Genomic DNA, 21,525 nt, shown 5'->3' with positions numbered 1-21,525 from the left:
GCTCATATTGCTAGAACACAAAGGAATGTGCGAAAGTGAAACGAAAACAAAACTATTACAAACTATGTATGCTAATTACCCTTTTGTAGGGTTAGATCATCAAGACATATACACACACCTAAAAAATTCTATGAAATTGCTTGGAGGCTAGGAGCTCCAAAAAATAAAGAAGAGGTGGTATTCCTATGATTGTTTCCACACTCTCTAATTGGAAAATAAAAGGAATGGTATCTTGATCAATCCATATCGATGATGAAAAATCAGAACTTGTTAGAGGAAAAGTTCTTAAATATATTTTTTCCTCACAACTAATTCACCGAAGACAAGCAACCATCATAGTTTTTTCTCGAGGTATAACATAAACTCTTTCTGAAGCATGGGAAAGATAAAAGACCCTGCTGAGACAATGTCCAAAGCATGGTTTTGAAGAACTTATGTAGATACACATTCAGGAATGGACTTTAACAACAACCAAAGTTTATATTAGAAACTACTAATGAGGGTTCTCTTATGTCAAAAAGTGAAAATGATGAAACAACAATCATTGAGCAGATGGTGCTCAGTGATCATTGATGACAATTCTAACAAGTGTACTAGTCTCGTCGAGTAATAAGTTAAATCCGTCTCCACAGGGATTGTGCATTTTAACAAGGTAATAATACTGCAAATTAAAGTAAATAGGTTTATTTGGTAAGAGAATAAAATGAGACAATAGTCGAAATAAAATTCAATAGTTAAAGGCGATTAAATATTTCTTTCGTCTCTCTTACTTATACTTGTTGATGAACTTGTTGATGAACTGTGCATTAACTAAATTTCTAATATGTTAAAATCTTACCGCGAATTAACAAGGCCATTGTACCCAATTTTTTGGTGTACAACTCACTAATCTACACAATAATTTTCTAATTCCTTATGCCAAATTAGAGTTAAATTAGGAGTTCTATGATCGTTAATTCAAAAGGCATAACTTATAATTACCTATTTCAAGTTAAATACTAAGTTCAATATTTGCCATAGATTGGATTAGTAGACTTACGATCTATAACCTCTACTCATCTGATATCAATTTATGCATTCGTCAATGCATAAAAAACATTAAAATAAAAAACAATTAAATTAAAACAATAACATAAAAGTATTCAATTAATCTCAAATAGACATATGATCAAATAGAGTACAAGTAGGTTTGTCTTAAAAAGACCTAATATAAGAAATTTAGCTAACTTTGATATATGATTTCATGATTTTGTTAAAAATTTCATGATTTTTCTGATATAATTTCAATATTCCCGATAAAAACATTATGAATTTTTTATCCGAAATTTTAAAATTTCTGACATAGTTTTGAAATTTCGAATAAAAATTCAAACTTCTGAAAATTTGATAACTTTAAGCAAGAATATAATAATAAAAGTATGCAATGTCAGAGGTGCTAGATATAAGTGATGGGCTGACAAGTTAATTTTTAGTTGCCATGCACCAAAGAGATGTCACAAATGACAAAACATCCTATCAAAAGATATGGCCCAAGTATGTACTTTAATCATATCTAACAAAAGTTTTGCACTAACAATGTTAAGAAAGCATTTATTGGGAGCAAACTCTATTTTTTTTATTATATTATTATTTGAGTTTTGCATTTTCTTCATTTATTCAATGACCTTTTCAGCAGTCAAAATTAATTGAATCTTGAGATGATATTTGAAGCCACTATTTTTAAAACTATTTTCTGGCATAATTCATTCAATGAGAAACCATTCACCTAGCGAATTATGGCCAAAAATCCGAAGTTTGCACCTGAGACAAAGTTGCAATCAAGGGATAATTTCCAAATTATTTATGGTTTGAGTCATGTTTTGAAATATGATCTATATATGCCTGAGGTTTTAAGTTTAACAAGCTTGCATGATGTATAACCTCTTTTGTCAAATGCTTGATTCTAAGATTAATCTTATGGTTAATTTTGAGTAGAAGTATGACTATGAATTTATATATTTATTTTTCAAAGCATGCTTCCATTGATTTTGTACGAAATTGATTAACCTTTCATTTTTGATTTGTAAAGCTAACCTAGTAAAATTGATTAACCTTTCATTTTGACTTGCAAATATAACCTTATGGTAATTTTCAAAGAATTTTTTGATTATTCTGAACAAGTAAATTTACCTATAAAAACAACACACTGAGTGAGTGATCCCTCATACACTTTTGAGTTGAATATTAAAAATTTTGTTATTTTTTAAAAAATTTCAATCATGGTCTTGAAAAAAAATATATATACCTGTCCTTAGGAATAAGAATTCATTCGTTGTATAGTAAGGTTTTTAACAAATTAGGGATATGTTTACTATATTATGTTAAAGTGTGAACATAGGATAAATTGATGCATGCATGAATTAAAAATTTGCCAAAATAAATAAAAAATAAAAAGATTAAGAATGTCAAGAAAATGTAAGACATCAAAAGATAAAGAAATGAAAGTTTAAAAATAATGTAGTAAGGAGAGGAATGGAACTGAGAAAAAAAATGAATGTGTGAAAAATAATAGATATGCTTCCTCTCTTAAACCCCAAAGACTTTTTGTATAGAAAAAACAATGATTATTTTTTAGCTTTGTCACATTACAACATATAAAAAACCTTAGCTATCCATGGTTTTCATCACCTGTGAGACAGTGATGAAAATCGAAATTATGATTACATCCTTTGTATCTTCTGACTATACAGCATCTCATTACGAGTGTACTAAATTTTCCATAGAGAAGTACAAATAAGTTGGACACTGATTCACATCCTTATTGAGCGGGATACAGTAGCCCAACGGGGAGAAAAACATGTAGCCTTAAAGAAAACACAGTGCATAAAAATGTGTGATGCTATTTCAGGAGCAGAGTTATAGAAAGGGCACGAGGGAATGAGATTCTCTCCTTCTTCTTGAAGGTTGACTTTAGAAGGGAGGATGTTTTTAACAAATAATGAAGAAGAATTAGACTAAGGCCAGCTGTCCATTTTAGATTGGTTGTTAGTTATATTTTATGTTAGGTTAGTTACAATTTACAGTTGGCTATATATAGACTTGTGTAACTAATATAACTACCTCTTAACAATGAATAACAAAATCTTCTTCTTCTCTTTTGATCTTTTTCACTCTCATGCTAGTTGTTTAGTTCAAGGTCTTCATCAATGGAGTTTACCACTGCTTAGATGGTATCATACGATTGTTGATGTTGCTTATCTTTCTTCTCGAGTCCTTTTCTTCTGTGATTGATTCTTCTTGAATCAATTTTCTGAGTTTCGATTCTTTCTCGAAACTATTGTCTTGATGCAGTTCTCTATTTCGATTCTTTCTCGGAATAGACTGTTATTCATTATAGATCGAATCATATTTTGTTGAAGATTCACATTTGGTTGAACCCTAACCATGACGAGAGCTGCTGGTGGTAGTGCTCAAGTTGTTGATACGCTTGATCCATACTATGTTCATCCATCAGAAAACTCTGGAACTGTGTGTGTAACACTGGTACTATCGGGAGAAAATTATCATGCTTGGTCTATGAAGATGAAGCGAGCATTAGCGATGAAAAACAAGTATCAATTTGTTCACGGATCCATCGAAGTTCCAGATGTTAATGATCTTAACTTCAGAGCATGGCAACGATGCAATAATCTGGTACACACTTGGATTATCAATTCCATTAATCCATAAATTGCACAAAGTGTTGTGTTCATTGACAATGCAATTGACACGTGGAATGATCTTAAAGATAGGTTTATGAGAGGTGATAGAATACGAGTTGCTCAGTTGTACCAAGAGATTTCAAATCTGAAACTAGGAACCAACAAGGTTTCAGATTATTTTACTGAGTTGAGAAGTTTATGGGAGGAATTTGATCAGTACATGCCTATGCCAAATTGTACCTGCAGAGTTGCTTGCACATGCTTAGCTATGAGGGATAGTCGTGCCTATAGAGCAGAAGACAGAATCACTCAATTTCTAATTGGTTTGAATGAAGAATATCATGGAGTTGTATCTCAAGTATTGTTAATGGATCCCTTACCTCAGTAAACAAAGTATTTTCAATGGTGATGCAGCAAGAAAGGAAAATTTGTGGAGGAATCTCCATTGGAAATAACTTAGTTGAGGTTAGCTCAGGAATGGTGAATGCAGCTGAATCCAATAAGAAGATAGGTAATGGAAGAGGTAGGGGGAATTTTAATGGAGGTGGCCAAAGAGGAGGTCATAGTTCAGGTAGAGGAAGAGCAAATGTCAAAGTCTGTACCTATTGTGGAAAGACAGGCCACATCATTGACAGTTGCTATAAAAAGCATGGATATCCACCAAGCTTTGGAAGAGGAAGTGGAAGCAATTCCTATGCAAATCAAGTAGCTGCAGAAGAACAAAATAACAGGTGCACTGAAGCTACAACAAGTGACAACATGACTCTTACAAAAGAGCAATATCAGAATCTGATGAGCTTACTTGAGAAAAGCACCAGCTCAGTCAATTTAACAAAAGGAGGTAAATCTTTTCTTGCTAATTTTAGATGCAATAGTAAGACTAATTTGATTATGGACACTGGGGCAATACACCACATTTGCCATGATCTCAATTGGTTTGTGAAGTATGGTGATATTAAACCTATAATTATTAATCTACCAAATGGAAATTCCATAACATCAAAAATATGTGGTAGTGTGAAACTGTCTAGCCAGCTTATCATAGAAAATGTCGTTTACTTGCCTCAATTTGAAGTGAACTTGATTTCAGATTCAAAACTATGTGTTGCACCCCAAAATTTGCCCTCTTTATTTGAGCTATAAGTTATTAATGACATTTATTTTGTCATTCAAAAATCAAAGAAAATTAATATAAAGTTCTTGAGGTTTTAAGGAAGTGCGACGTGAAGAATGGTTTAAACAGTGGAAATACGAAGAAATTCATAAGTCCTACCTTGAACGTGATGTGAGCTGAATCCCAACTGTTTCGACGATATCTACAACTTTCGTGTTCGACTCGGAGGCCAGTTCTTTGAGGAAGGTTGTCAAATTTGCAAATTACTCGAGATTTCACAGTGAAAAATGGTGCTGAATGTAGGGTTTCGGGCCTCAGAAAATTCATATCTCACAATCCGCTTGTCGGATTCACTCGAAAATTTAACTGGAGCTCCGTGCCATCATTACCGAGATTTCATATGTTCGGACCGAAAGCCAATTGTGCACTGAAAATTCCCGGTATTTTGAAGAATGTCGTAATCTTTCGGTAAAAAGTGCGTTTTCGAGTATGTCGCGCCAAGTTTGAAAATTCATAACTTCTTCGATTTTTATCGTATGAAGTCCATTTCGGCAGAATTTTCTGGGAAATTTTGTTAGCTTCGATTCTTCGTCACACATGCCTGTTCAGATTCTGAGCCGAAGATAAGGTTTTATCGAGTTCTTTGAGCGGTACTCACAAAATTCTGCACAGTCGCGCCTGATTAATCGATGTTACTCGTCATTCAAACGCGCATAATTTCTTCATCGCTTATCGGATTGAGATGATTCTCGCGGCGACGAGTCACAAATTTGGTCATCTTTGCAGTGTCATTCGTTTCGTTCCGGAATTCAGAGCTGAACCGAGTATCCTTAAAAACGAGCCAAGATAAGATGCACCGAGGGCAATTTGGATATTTCGCGTTGACAATATATAAACTTTTTGCTCCTCACAAATCAAAGGGGGGCTCTCATAACTTCAATTTCACCCAAAAGATCAAAAACACTTTCTCTCAATTCTCTCTCAATTTTCTTGGATCAAAACCACAAAAACTCACAAAACTTCATCAATCTTCATCAATTCAAGATCAAATCTCAAGAACAAATGAAGATCAAAGCAAGAGTGAAGAATCTCCTTTCTCATTGATCATCAAATTCAAATCTCTCTCTCTCTCTCTCCCCCAAGGCTAGGGCGCGTCACTCTCCCTCTCTCATACCTTGGATTTTGTTCGTGTTCGCGTCGTGTTCGCGTTCGTGTTCATCCAATCTCATTCTCGTCGCTTGATTCGGTAAATTCACTACAAACCTTGCTAGATCATTGTTTTTGTTTCTTAATTCGACATTGATCATAATGATTTTTGATTGCGGATGATGGATCTATGATAATTGATGATGATAATTGTTTGTTGATTGAGTGATTCGTGTTGATCTTAATTATTTGATTGAATTCGAGATTTACCGGTGAATAGTTGTTGATGATATATTGATAATGCTCTATGAATTAAATATATGCACACAAAGTGTTTGATGATTTCATTATGAGAGTTGTGATGATTTGATAATATTGAGTTGTTGTGAATTAAGGTGCATGTGGATGAATTTTAGAAGTAGGACTTGTTAGGTTCAATTTTAGAATGTGAATTTCAACTTAAGCATGACAATTGGTGTTGACATGAGAGGTTATAACCATGAGCATGATGCTGAATTTTTGAGGTTGATTCTTGTTGTTTTTGTGCTTGATGATAATGATTGAAGTTGAATATACTTGGTGCACAAATGTGAGTTTAATGTGGAGAATTGTAGTGATTACACTCTTGAAAATCATGATTCTATGTTATCTTTGCTCTTGCCAATCATATAATTTGATGTGTGAATTTCCATGAGCCATTTCTTGGTGTTTATGTGTGATTTCTATAAGTTGTTGGGGCTGTTTTAAAGGTAACATAATGCAGAATTTTCTTGGCTTTGTATTTGTGTTGGATTTCATTATTTTCAACTCATGAAAACGTAGTTCATTGAAGGATTTTTGTCTAAACTTTGTTGTGTTGTTTGTTTGTTAATTCTAAGTGATAGTAGAGCTTTCTTGTGTGTTAATAAATGCCTCTAAGTGCTGGAACTTGCTGCTATACCATGCTATTTGCTTTCTTTCCGAATTTTTCCATAACGCGCGCGGTGTGTCGGCTTTACTTCAAAATATCATAACTCTTGAACCGTGTTGAATTTTTGCGAATGTGAATAATGTTTCTTGAGTAGTATTATGCTTCCGGAGCTGATGGTGAGGTTTATTTTTTCGGCCGACTTTTTTTATCGTTTTCGCTACTGCCTGATTTCGGAAATCGTGCTTCTGAGCCGATTTAATAAATTCCGACTCCATATTTGAGTTCTTTGGCACGTTTCTAGCTTACCATAAAATTTTGGCTTAATTCTGACGAGTTTAGTTTTCATCGTTTTTACCCGGTTTTGCCGTTTCGGTGTATCGTTGTGCATGTAAATACTTGTTTTGACTTTCGTAGTTTCGGTATACATATTTGATTTGCTTTTGAATATTATCCCATGTTTCTTCTTGTTTGCTTTCGCTATGTTTTCATCCTCTATTCCGTTATCCATTTCCGATTTAGCTTATCATTCAAATAACGCAATTTCGATTGCGATATGTTGTTATCTCTAACTTGTGTGCTAGTGTGCGAGGCTTTTGGACGGTCACCGATCGATGCTTATTATGTGAGTGTTCCGCTTTATTTGCGGAACACGATTTCATTCACTCCCTTCATGTTCTCATCTTGGAGACACGTTCCTATTACTTTATATTTGCTTGTTTGGTTTGCTTGTTTCTCTTGCAGGTGTATTGTGATTATGCTCGACGCGCATGTCGACCTTTGTGTGATTTCATGGCTAACCGGTGTGCTGACTATTTGCTTTTGCTTTGCTAGCTCGCTCGCGGAATCTTAGTTTCCTTGCTCTCTTTGCTTTAGTTTATGGATCATCATCCATTTGGTATTGATTCCGTTTCATTTTATTTCTCTCGCACTTTATCGCTTTCTCGCATCATCCTTTAACATGAGAAGTAGGACCTAGACATGCATTTAGCCAAGTCCTCGAAAGAGGCTCTGTTTTTGTCGGTGTGTTTACATTTGTGCTTTGCGGCAGGGAATCACGGTGTAATAAGTCCTATATGGCACTCCGTTAAGTCCTCGTGGAAGGCACGTAGTAAGGGTTAGCAATCAACCCCCGCCTAGTCTCATCGAGTCTGTTCAGTATGCGCATGCTACGCGTGGCTCGCTTCTGAACTAGCACAAGATATTGATATCGAGTATGTCAGGAAAAGGGTTCATGCAACCGGACCCCCGCATTTCCTATAGCTCGCGTCGCTCGACGTTGATGCTCGGTGTACGCACGCACCGTTTTCCTTTCAGATCCGTGACGACTTGGTTGCTGAGAGGGATCCGCTCTTCTTATCTATGGCCCGATCATTTTCGCGAGGTCTAATGCTTGGTTGACTCGGGTGATCCGCTCCCCTTGGCTATGGCGGGACCGCTTTTCTACCACTCGGCCAGTGCCGTTGGTTTGTTTGCTTTACGAGCGGAGCTCGTTTGTGTGATATTATTGTTTGCTTTTGCCTTTTTCCCTGTAGGTTGCTAGTTTAGCTTAGACTTGTACCCTTTGTATGATAACATTAGGTAGCAAGCTTTCCCCCTTAGCTTAGGTCTTCCTCATGCATTCTTTAAAACACAAACCACACTCTTTGATTTTCTTTTCTTAAGAGCTTGTTATTTTTGCTCCATTCCCAAGCATAAGTCTCCAAAGGTCGAGCAGTGGAGTGCGAATGTAACTCGTTCACCTAAAAAATACAAAACAAACAGAAATTAGTTAGCCGAACTACGGTAGCTCTGATTCTGCAAAACAGATACGTAGGCAGCAGGGTAGGGCCCGTGCGAGCACAATCCTTTCTTTTCCCTACATTCTGCATTCATTATAGTCCAGATTAGCGTAGATTTGTTACACACCCATAGATGTAGACACGAGCGTGAATACCATCGAGTACGATGGGCGCGTGGGGTGCTAACACCTTCCCCTCGCGTAACCGACTCCCTTACCCTTTTTCTCTGGTCGTGAGACCGTTGTTTTGTTTCGTGGTTTTCTGGCATTCCCTTCCTTTTCAGGATAAATATGTTAGTGGTGACTCTGTTAATTTTCGCGGTAGCGACACTATGTACAGAACAGGAATGTCAAGTTGTTTTTGAAACTAATCAATGTGTGATACAGGCAAAGAAGGATTTGAAGAGGATTGGTTTGGCTAAAGAAAATGATGGTCTTTACTATTTGGGAGCCAATGATCCACATAAAGAAAACAACTATGCAAGCCATGATGGTCTTTACTACACATAGATTTGTTACACACCCATAGATGTAGACACGAGCGTGGATACCATCAAGTACGATGGGCGCGTGGGGTTCTAACACCTTCCCCTCGCATAACCGACTACCTTACCCTTTTTCTCTGGTCGTGAGACCGTTGTTTTGTTTCGTGGTTTGCTGGCATTCCCTTCCTTTTCAGGATAAATATGTTAGTGGCGACTCTGTTAATTTTCGCGGTAGCGACACTATGTACAGAACAGGAATGTCAAGTTGTTTTTGAAACTAATCAATGTGTGATACAGGAAAAGAAGGATTTGAAGAGGATTGGTTTGGCTAAAGAAAATGATGGTCTTTACTACTTGGGAGCCAATGATCCACATAAAGAAAACAACTATGCAAGCCATGTTTCAAGTATTGTTGTCAGTAGCAATAAGGCAAAAGGTGGAGTTTTATGGCATTTAAGGCTAGGACATTTATCTTTTAACAGAATGAAATGTATGAAAAAGATATATAGCTATATCTCTGATAGTGTACATAGTGCTTGTGATGTATGTCATCTATCAAGACAAATTTTTTTACCATTTCCTATTAGTAATAACAATGCAACTCATGTGTTTGATCTCATACATTTGGATATTTGGAGTCCCTTTAACACTCCTTCTGTGCATGGCTTTAGATATTTTCTGACCATTTTGGATGATTATAGTAGGCATGTTTGGGTTGTCATGATGAAATCCAAATCAAAAACTTAAAGAATTAAAGAGTTTGTTTCAATGGCAGAAAATCAGTTTGAGAAAAGAATGAAGATAATAAGAAGTGATAATGGTCTAGAGTTAATAATGTCATCCTATTATGCTTCCAAGGGCATAGTACATCAGAAAAGTTGTGTTTATACTCCACAACAGAATGGGAGAGTGGAGAGAAGACAACAACACATCTTGAATATAAGTAGAGCTCTTATGTTTCAGGCTGGATTGCCAAAAAAATACTGGTCATATGCAATGTTGCATTCAGTGTTTCTCATGAATAGAATTCCTACAAAACTACTTCAAAATAAGTCCTCATATGAGCTAATGTATAATGAGTTGCCTGACCTCACTTCTTTAAGAGTTTTTGGATGTCTTAGCTATGCATCTAATCTACCTGCAAATAGACACAAATTTGATCCTCGAGCAAGGAAATGTGTTTTCTTGGGTTAATTCTCAAATCATGAAATAATTGTCTCTAGAAATGTTAAATTCTTTGAGATGGAATTTCCCTGTCATACTAATTCTTCTACAGATACACCTCATGACATGTATGTTAATTCTCAAATTGAGAATCTGGCTCCCACTGTCCCTAAAATTCATGATGATGTTATCAGCATCTCTGACATCCAGGTAGATTCTCCTATGTCCAGTGTTGATCATTCAGTTGAATATGAAATTATAGAGCATAGTGGATCCACACAACCTGTTGTGAATTCCAATGAGGAAACCATACTCACCAATCCTGCCCCTATTGCTCTTAGAAAGTCTAGTAGAAATGCTGCTCCTCCAGCACACTTGAAAGATTACATCTGCAGTTCTATCACTGCTTCCTCATGTCAGTACCCTATTCAAGACTATCTATCATGTTCAAATATATCACCATCTCATCAGGCCTACATTTTAGCCTTGGCATCTGAAACTGAACCTACCAACTATTCTATGGCTTCTAAAGATCCTAGGTGGATTCAAGCTATGGAAAGTGAAATTGATTCTCTTCATAGCAACAATACTTGGGAGTTTGTGGATCTTCCCCCAAATACATCTCCTATTGGAAGTAAATGGGTTTATAAGATCAAAAGGAAAGCAGATGGTTCCATAGAATGATTCAAGGCCAGGTTGGTAGCTCAGGGGTTCACTCAAATGGAAGGCCTTGATTATTTTGAAACTTTTTCTCCTGTTTCCAAGCCCTCTATAGTTAGGGTATTACTAGCTCTAGCTGCTATCCATGGCTGGCATTTACATCAGCTTGATGTTAATAATGCCTTTCTCCATGGAGATTTACATGAGGCAGTCTACATGAAGATACCTCAAGGTGTTGTTCCTTCTAAACCAGGCCAAGAATGCAAGCTCATCAAGTCTCTATATGAACTAAAATAGGCAAGGAAACAATGGTTTGAGAAACTTACCAATTTTCTTCAATCTCAGGGGTTTGTACATGCACACGCTGATCATACTCTCTTCATTAAGTCTGATTCCACATCCTTCACAGCACTTCTTGTGTATGTGGACGATATTATCTTGGCAGGAACTTCTTTACAGGTTTTTGATGCTCTGAAAATGGCTATGAACAAAGCTTTTCGTATAAAAGACTTGGGTCGACTGAAATTTTTTCTTGGCCTTGAAGTAGCTAGATCCTCCTCTGGGATCACTCTTTGCCAACGCAAGTACTGTTTAGATCTTTTAAAAGACGCAGGTCTCATTGGTTGTAAGCCAGTATCAACACCTTTGGACACTGCCACACGATTGTCACATGACAATGGTTCAACTTTTGTTGATGTGACTGCATACCGTAGACTTGTTGGTAGATTAATCTACTTGAGAACGACACGTCCTGACATTCCTTTTGCAACACAACAACTCAGCCAATACATGAGTGCTCCCACTGAAACACATTACAAAGCAGCTTTACGTGTGCTTCGATACCTTAAGAGATCTCCAGCTCGTGGAATATTTCTCTCTCACTCTTCTGAGCTACAAATCCTTGGATTTAGTGATGCTAATTGGGGTGGTTGCATTGATACACAAAGATCTATTTCTGGCTATTGTTTCCTCATAGGAAAGTCATTAGTTTCCTGGAAATCAAAGAAGCAAGTGACTGTAAGCTGTTCATCCGCTGAGGCTGAATATTGGGCACTAGCTTCTGCTACCCGTGAGCTTCAATGGATGTGTTTTCTTCTTCAAGATCTCAAACAACAACCATCTTCCTGTCCTCTACTGCGACAATCAAAGCGCTCTACATATTTCAGCTAATCCGGTCTTTCACGAGCGTACTAAGCATTTGGACATTGATTGTCACCTTGTTCGTGAGAAACTTCAGGCTGGTCTCATGCGACTTTTGCTAGTTCCTTCTCATGCACAAGCTACATACGTCTATAGGCCCTTAGACCTAAACCTTTCTTTAACTGCTTGTCCAAGCTTGCCTTGGTAGATATATACCAACCCCAAGCTTGTGGGGGGTAACAAATAATGAAGAAGAAGAATTATACTAAGGCCAGCTGTCCATTTTAGATTGGTTGTTAGTTATATTTTCTGTTAGGTTAGTTACAATTTACAGTTGGCTATATATAGACTTGTGTAACTAATGTAACTACCTCTTAACAATGAATAACATAATCTTCTTCTTCTCTTTTAATCTTCTTCACTCTCATGCTAGTTGTTAGTAGTTCAAGGTCTTCATCAATGGAGTTTACCATTGCTTAGACTTTTCGCCAAACGCCACAAGAAATTCTGAACTTGAGGTAGAAAGGGAAAGTGCCAGATGAACTTCCTAAGCTTTTTATGAGGGGTGTACGACGGGCCTGGAATCTTAGCATACTTTACGTGTTGAAGAAGGTGGTAAGAAAACCTATCAGAATACTCGCCGCTCTTTTCATGGTGCCAAATTAACTTGTCCACAGTATCCTCCTCGAAACAGAAATGTTCTGAATTTGTATAGCCTCCGAAGAGGAAAACCAGAACTAGACTCTCTCTATTCCTCGATCCACCAATCAAGGTACTAACTTTAGCATCTCTGTCAGGATTAATATCATGGCTGAAAACCTTGAATCCCGGATTCTCCGGAAGCTACTTAGAATCCTATATCCTCACACTTTCTCCATTTACAATCCTCTATTAAGTGCCCTAGTCACCACATCCCTGACATTAAGGATACTTCTCCACGCGAAACTTGGATTAAAACCCACAGTGGCTTCATCAAAGGACTGCCTAGGATAATATCTTCCTTTTAAAACATTTCCCAACAAGGAATTTCCATCAGTAAGTAACCTCCAATAATGTTTCCCAAGCAAGCTAGTATTGAAATCACTAATCCCGCAAAAACCAAAACCACCCTCACATGTAGCCCGTGATAACTTCTCCCAACTCAACCAATGGATCTTCCTTCTGCCATCTTTCGAGCCCCACCAAAACCTATCTATCATTGCTTCAACCTGGCAGTAACAACTTTCAGGATGTTCATAACAGCTCATAATGTAGCCAGGAATTTCCTGCACCACCGCTTTGATGAACACCTCTTTGCTCTCTCTAGAGAGAAACATCTCCTTCCAGTCTTTTATCTTGTTTCAAACCTTGTTCAAGACCAAAGCAAAAATATATTTTTTTAACCTCCCATAAACAACGGGCAGCCCTTAGTATTCAACATGACTAACAACCGGCTTAAACATCATCACACTACTGATTGATTCACAAACGTCTTCCCCCAGATTGCAGCTGAATGAGACCTCTAACTTATCCAAATTTACTGTTTGACTAGAAGACATTTGGTACCGTTGGAGGATCTCCATAATACATTTTTTTAATGAGTATTTGCAGTAGCAAACAATAGACTGTCATCCGCAAAGAAGAAATGGGAGATGACAGTTGCTTACCAAGCCACTTGAATGCCATGAAGATTCATTTTTTGCACCTCCTGCTTGACCAAAACTGAAAAAACATCAACACACAAGATGAATAAATAGGGTGAAAGAGGGACCCCCTGATGGAGGCTTCACCCCCACCTGAAACTCCTGTTGGCCTGGCCGTTGATGAGAAATTGGTAGGAAACAGTTAAAATGCATTTGTAAATAGGATTAACCAACGAAACAAGAAAGCCCATGGAAATAAGAGTGGCAGTCACAAGGTCCCATTTAAGATGATCGTACGCCTTTGACATGTCTAACTTGAGCGCCATGACTCCCTTATTTCATTAAGTCTTCTTCTTAAGCCAGTGGAAACACTCTATCGCAAAAAGGGCATTGTGAGTAATCAACCGCCCTTGAACAAACGCGCTTTGCTCCTCATCACGTTCGGGAGAATTCTCTAGTTTATCTTTGCTATCGCCTTCGTAACCATTTTCATGGCCACATTACAAAGACTAATGGGCCAAAATTCCTTTGGGGAAAAGGGATTCTTACATTTAGGAATCAATGCAATGAAGGTGTTGTATAAAACTACATGATCTTTTAAAACTTGGCACCTTTTTAAACTTGTTAAGTATTACCCTTGCCTTGTATTGTTAAAGCTTAGCACCTTTTAAAACTTGTTAACTATTGTTAAAGCATAACATTTTACAAACCCGTTGAGTATTGTTAAAGCTCAACACCCAACAAGATTTTTCCAATTGGCTCTTTATTTTCCTTTCAAGAGGAACTAAAAAAGCTCTGACTTCCCTATTGCACTTAAGGGGATTGTAGGCACACGATGAGGTGTCGTGCCAAGCACACTTTTAATAATCTTCTTTTCTTAACCTATATATATATATATATATATATATATATATATATATATATATATATATATATATATATATATATATATATATATATATATATATATATTTCAAAGAGTTTCCTAAGGAGTACCGTAGATGTGAGGGGTGCTAATACCTTCCCCTTGCATAACCAACCCCCGAACCTAAGGTCTCTGTTTATTTTATTAGTTTTGATTTAAAAAAACTTCTTTGGGTTTTATTTTACTCCTTTTCCCATTTTATTTGGAAATAAAAAAGAACGGTGGTGAGTTTCACTAAAATACGAGTTAAGTCATTCAATGGCTTAGTCTCACTTTTTCACCACTACATCCGTCTCCACGTAGACGTGTGAATTTCTACTAGGATCATAGTGTCTGCCCCATATACCAATCAAAAAGGCATCTCCCGAGTAGTTGAATGGGGAGTTATGTGATATGACCAGAGTATTTGTGTAACTACTTGGCCTAGATCCCTTTAGCCTCATTCAACTTTTCCTTCGTTCCTGTCAATATTATCTTCTTTGTTGCTTCAGCTTGTCCATTAGCATGTGGTTGCTCCACTGATGTGATCCTATTCTGGATCCCCAAGTCTTTGCAAAATTCCACAACGAAAGCGCCGAAAAATTGAGCTCCATTGTCAGATACTATGACCCCTGGCAAGCCGAACCTGCATATAATATTCTTCTAGTAAAAATGCCGCACTCTTTCCGCGGTAACACGCGTCACAACTTCAGCCTCTACCCATTTCGTGAAATAATTAATGGACACAATCAAAAACTTGAGTTGCTCGGGTACAATAGGAGAAGGACCCAAATTATCAATTCCCCATTGATAAAACAGCCACAGAGAAAAAATGGAATGCTGTAACTCGGCTAGTGAGTGAATAAAGGGCGCGTACACCTGGCACTTTTCACATTTGGACACATACTCCGAGCACTCCTGCAACATGTTCGGCCAATAATACCCGCCTATGATAATTTTACCTAATATGGACCTCCCTCCTATGTGGCTTCCACATGCTCCGTCATGTACCTCCTTTATCATAAGCTTAGCTTCTTCTTCTGATGTACATCTCAACAAAGGCATTGGCTGCCCCATCTTATATACTTTGTCCGCTACCATAGTGTAACAAGTCGATATCCTCTTTATACGATTTTCCTATTGAGCATCCTTAGGCAGGGTTCCCTGCGTAAGATAGTGAAATATGGGAGCCATCCACCCGAATAATCGCGCCACTGATGCGACCTCCAGATTGATCGTGATGGGCTTCTCCAAAAATTCTTCTATAACTGTATGATTAAGCCCCGACCCCTTGGTACTATTTAGAAGGGCCAACATGTCAGCTCTTAAATTCTCTTCTCGAATGATATGCTTTATTTCGAATCTTGAAAATGCTTTTGATAATCTGAGCATTATCTGTAAATACTTCGTTAGCTCTGAATGTTTAGTCTAGAACTCGCCTTTTACCTGTCCCCCAATCAGTTGTGAATCAGTTCTGACCATTAAGTATTTTACTCCAACTTCTCTAGCCAACCTTATCCCTGCAATTAAAGCTTCATACTCTGCCTGATTATTACTAGCCGAGAGGTTGAACCTCAAGGAATATTCTAGCATGAAACCCTCCGGTCCCTCGAGCACAACTCCTGCTCCACTCCCCTTGAGGTTTGACGAACCATGTAACACCCGTATATTTTAATTTTTAATTTAATTGGAATTTAAATTATTAATTAGAATATTTTGGTTTTGTGAAATTAATTGGAAAATATTGGATTATGGCATTGGACTATGTGTGATACTAGTAAGAAGAGGGATGTTATGTCAGTAAAGCCCTTTTACTAATTACAAGTTATTTTTCAAAAAAATAAAGAAATTGGAAAAGAAGGGATAGAACGTGAAAATAACTGAGAAGTTAAGAACTCGAAGAACGTGAAAGAGGAAAAGAAGAGGAAGAGGACCAACCAAGAATTCTTGACTAACGTAACAGGGTTTCTTCCGGTTAGCATCTCTTATCGTATTATAGATGATAATGTTGATTAGAGGTATTATTTAGGTCAATTTGATTATATGTTAGAGTGGGGTTTAGGATGATTTTTAAATAGGATCATATAATTTAATGTTACCTGTGTTGAATTCTGTGCATAATTGTGTGTGAATTGATGTTATGGTATGAATATGGTGTTTTGTTGATGTGTTGCTGTGTTCATCCATGAGACTGAATCTGTGAATATGAGTTCCTAACTAATTGAGTAGACGTTAGGTTTTTAATGTGTAAAATTGATATAGGATGATAGATTGTTGAAGTTAGATGAATCCTACATGTTAAAGTATGCAGAAATTCTGTTTTAGATCCAAAAGCGCGGGCTGTTAATGGTGGAAACGAGTGGAAAACGGATTGGTACGATTGCAGGTTTTGGAGAAGTCACTGGTGGTTTCCGTATGATACGTGTATGATAGATGTATGAGGGACAATCCCAAGGGCCGTACGCGTATGGCACGCCGCCCTGTCTCGTCGCAGCACAACCTTCTGCCGGTACACGTATGGTACGCGTATGGAGCAGGGTGGTATGCGTATGGTGGAGTGATACACGTATGAAGCATTTTTTCTGTGAGAATCAGCCTCTGCTGAACGCATACGGTACACGTACGGCCAGGTGTGTGTGCAGAATTTTCCCGTTTTGTGATTTTTGAAAGTTTGATGATGCGTAACTTTTGAACCGTTGGCCTGTTTTGAGTGTCGTTTCGAGTATAATGAACCTTATGAAATAACCTTTGTGTTGGATGATGATTTGATTGTATTTGAATGATTCTAATTTATATAAACATGCTTTGATGATGATGATGATGGTTTGAATATGAGACGATGTTGTTCATCGCATCGACAATGGTATAAGTATGTTGTATACATGTTTCCATTCATTCATAATCATTTGTTGAGGGCTGTATCCAGATGATGTGTTGTGGATCAGTAAAGGACATAATTCCCATTGTGTGGAATTTGTGCTGGCAGGGCCGTATCTTGATGATGTTGGATCGGTCGGTGGGTTATTCTCATTGATGATGTTGGTACCACATGAATAGTGTCAGTTCATTCATATGCATGATTTTCATAACATGATTGAATGTGTTCCAGTGTTATGAATTGATGATGTGTTGATTGTGTGATGGTGAATTGTTTGAATATAATACAATTGGGTGAATAATATAACTATGATGTGTTATTGTTTATGATGCAATTATATCTGTTAATTGTGAATGAGACTCACTGTTACATGTTGTCATTTTCAGATTGAGGATAGCGGCTTTCGACTTGGTGATGATTAGCTCATAAGTCAGTGTGTTTAGATAGCGTCAGGTGTCATGCTCTGATATTGTAACACTGGGGAACGCAAGTTTTTGAGTTATCTTGTGGGATACAATATCAAAGATGTTGTGCTTATCCGTATGATTAATTTTCCGCTGTGTTAACATGAGATGTTATGAATTATGATGAATTTTCCTTAGTGAATGCATGACAATGACGTATGTTATTTTGTTTTTAAATTGAATTGTGGCACCCTTGTTTCGTGTTACTCTGAATTATTTATTTAATTGCCATGGGGTTTAGAAGGGTGTTACAATAGTGGTATTAGATCATAGTCGATCGTTGTGACCAGAGTCTTAGTGCCAGTCTTCCCTGTGTATGCGACTAGTATCAGTTAACTTGTCGATACTTTTGTTCTGACGAGATTGTTTGTGAATTAAGCAGAGAAATGGCTGGAAGAGGTGGAAGAAACGATGATGCAATTGCTGAGGCTTTGGGGATGATTGCTGGCGTGCTTGGAGGAAATGCCAATGACAATTGGAAGAATTTCAAAGGAACAAACCTCTGTTGTTTAAAGGCACTCACGACCCTGAAGGTGCTCAGAAGTGGCTGAAGGAAATCAAGAGGATTTTCAGAGTGATTGATTATGCTGAGAACCTGAAGGTGAGGTATGGCATTCACATGTTATCTGAAGAAGCTAACGACTGGTGGACTTCTACTAAGACAGAGCTAGATACTGATGGAATAACAATCACTTGGGCTGTGTTCAAGAGGAAATTTATGAGGAAATACTTTCCTAAGGATGTTCGGGGAAGGAAGGAGATTGAGTTTATGGAGCTGAAGCAAGGCAATATGACAGTTCTAGAGTAGGCTGCCAAGTTTGTAGAGTTGGCAAAGTATTACACTCATTACAACAATGATGAGGCTGGTGAATTTTCAAAATGCATCAAATTCGAGAATGGCCTACGTGATGAAATCAAGCAAGGTATCAGATATCAAAGGATTCGACGGTTTGTTGATTTGGTTGACTGTAGCAGGATATTTGAGGAAGATAATATCAAGATGAAGTCATCTCACTCTCGTGAGTGGGTTGACAAAAAAGGTAAGAAGCATATGGATAGAGGTAAGCTATACGGTAGAGGTAAAGCTGTTGTTTGGAAGAAGCCTAGTAGGGGAGACTCTAGTGCTTTTGTCAGATGCTACAAATGTGACTGTTGGAACAAGATTGAGAATCTATGTTCAAAATCTGATTTTGATGATAACGGACATATATTTTGTTAGTAACAATTTTACTACTAATGGTTTCAATTAGTGTGAAGATATTACTATAAGCCTTATACAGGATTCATCAGAATCATTACTACATCAGAAACTGCCTCATATATGAAAGAAGAATCAAACATCAAGAAGATTGAAGAAGCTTAAAGTCATCATATCAAATAAGTCTCAATCAGAAAGTACATCAGAAGCTTCAAGGAAAATGAACAAGAAAGATCAGCTACAAGAAGCTTTGCAACATCAGAAGATTACACAAGTGGAAAGATCAGAAGTTCTGAAGTTACAACAAAAGTCACCTGCGAACCAGAAGATAGCCTACAACTCAACATACAAATTGAATAAAACACAAGAGCTTAGAATCAAGGAGAAAACCGTTACAAACATCATCATTAGCAAAACGGTTACAACAATTAATTGGAACAACTCCCAAGGTTGATTAAAATAAGCAAGCTACATGCAGCGCGTTGGGAAGATAAGCTAATCCAAAGAAGCACGCTATCAACAGTAATTATCTTGTTGTAGATAAGGCTCTGCCACGAACACATCCAGCCAATCAAAGCAAAGCATTCAATATCATCTCCAACTAGAATGCAACGGCTACATTCCAACGGTAACCACTCATCAAGCTATAAATAGAATCAAACTTCAAACTTGAAGATAATGGTATGGTATCCATCTATCCATCCACCTATCCAAAATGGAGAGTGAGTGATCATCCATCCCTTGTATGGATCCGGAGAGAAAAAGAGAATATCTAGTAAGGATCATCCATGGAGAAGGGATCAAGAGTGCAACCAAAGAAATATTCTGCACAACAGAAGAGAATCAATCTGCAGGATGCATCTGTGCATCTGTAGAAGAAGCAGCTGAGCATGAACACTTAATTGAAGAAATATGAAGATATGCATCAGAAGATACAAGAGGCAACACATACTTTGTATGTGATAAGCAACAATGCTGATATACACTGATCATATGCCTGTACAATATAAGAGAGAGAAAATGTGTGAGAAAGCAAACACACATCAGAAGATACACAAGAGGCAACGCATACTATGTGTGTGATCATCCACAGTGTTGTTATACACTAAACACATGCCTATGTGATGAAAATGGAGAGCATGAACATGAAAGCTGACGAGCTAATTCAATTGCTCCATTCAGAGGCAACATACACTACGTGTATGATGATTAAATGTTGAAATACACATCATATGCCTACCATGAAGAATCTCTCAGAGGATGAAGAAGAAAACCTGCATGCTATGCAGAATGCTCCATTGAGGAGATATGAAGACATCCAAGAATACTTGATCAAGCATTAAATTGATCATGTTGAAAGACAAAGGGAACTGAATACACTAAGTTGTTTCTCGTAGAGTGTTTCATGTTTACTGATGTTGATCAATGTGTCATCAGCTGTTATCAGCTTAATGATCAGTATTGAAGAAGAAGATGAAGATCAAGACAGAAGCAACCAACATATGAGCTGCTGCTCTTTATCTGCTTTCAGAAGAAGATCTCATCCAGAATTTCAAGAATAGAAGACTACAAGTTTATTTGTTATTCTTGTTATTCGTAGTGTGTTATATCTTAGAAAACTTCTGATAGATTGTTTAGGCACCAGAAGTGACTTCTAGTCAGTGTGTCGTAAACAAATGTACTTAGAATAGGAGAAAATCTGCTTGAATAAGAAGAACTCATGTAATATCCAGAAGATGCCTTGAGCGACCAGGTTAAGGTTAGAAGCTTGAGAAGACAGTGGTTGTGGTCATTGTGGAAATCTCTTGGAGACCAAGTGAAGGTCAGAAGTCCAAGAGTTAATGGATGTTATATCTCGTGGAGATCATTGAACAGTCCATTATAGTTAGTCACGAGCAGTTGGCGTGGTGTTGTTTTTTTACCTCCCCGTTTCACTTGGGAGGACGGCACGCCAGACCCTTCACGCAAAATTTGGAAGGAGAGAGGCACCCTTGTCGGATGAATTTTATTTCAGTTCTTCCTACGATAGCACACAAAATTTTTAATTATCCTACGAGGAGGAAGGGGAAAAAGATCTGAAATAAACCATAAGAGTTTTCTAGGTGTGGGGATTTCACCTAATCAGATGTTCTGGAGTCCGGGAGGTCCGTTATACATAGGAAAGGTTTTAAGCACCCTACATATCCGTAGTACTCTACGAGAACCTTCTCTATGTCTATGTGTTTCTGTTGCTGCTTAATTGGGAAAGTTTCTCCTTTGTATTAGGAGAGAGAATTGAATTGAAAGACAGATCAATTGACTGTTTTTGGTTTTTGAATAGCTCGGTGAGATTCCATGTGAATCTCATGCCTACATATCCCAAATGGAAGTCAGAGCTTTTTGT

General features: G+C 37.4%; 1 protein-coding gene across 1 annotated transcript; it reads left to right on the top strand.

Annotated features, from left to right (window-relative positions):
- Nucleotides 1-11,413: 11,413 nt before the first annotated feature.
- Nucleotides 11,414-12,106, top strand: LOC131636566 (secreted RxLR effector protein 161-like). Its single transcript, XM_058907172.1, has one exon. It carries the CDS (start codon nucleotides 11,414-11,416, stop codon nucleotides 12,104-12,106), a length of 693 nt encoding a protein of 230 aa, XP_058763155.1.
- Nucleotides 12,107-21,525: the final 9,419 nt, after the last annotated feature.

Source organism: Vicia villosa, unplaced genomic scaffold, assembly GCF_029867415.1.
Source record: "Vicia villosa cultivar HV-30 ecotype Madison, WI unplaced genomic scaffold, Vvil1.0 ctg.001788F_1_1, whole genome shotgun sequence".
Taxonomy (NCBI): domain Eukaryota; kingdom Viridiplantae; phylum Streptophyta; class Magnoliopsida; order Fabales; family Fabaceae; genus Vicia; species Vicia villosa.
This window is presented reverse-complemented; position numbering and strand designations above follow the sequence as displayed.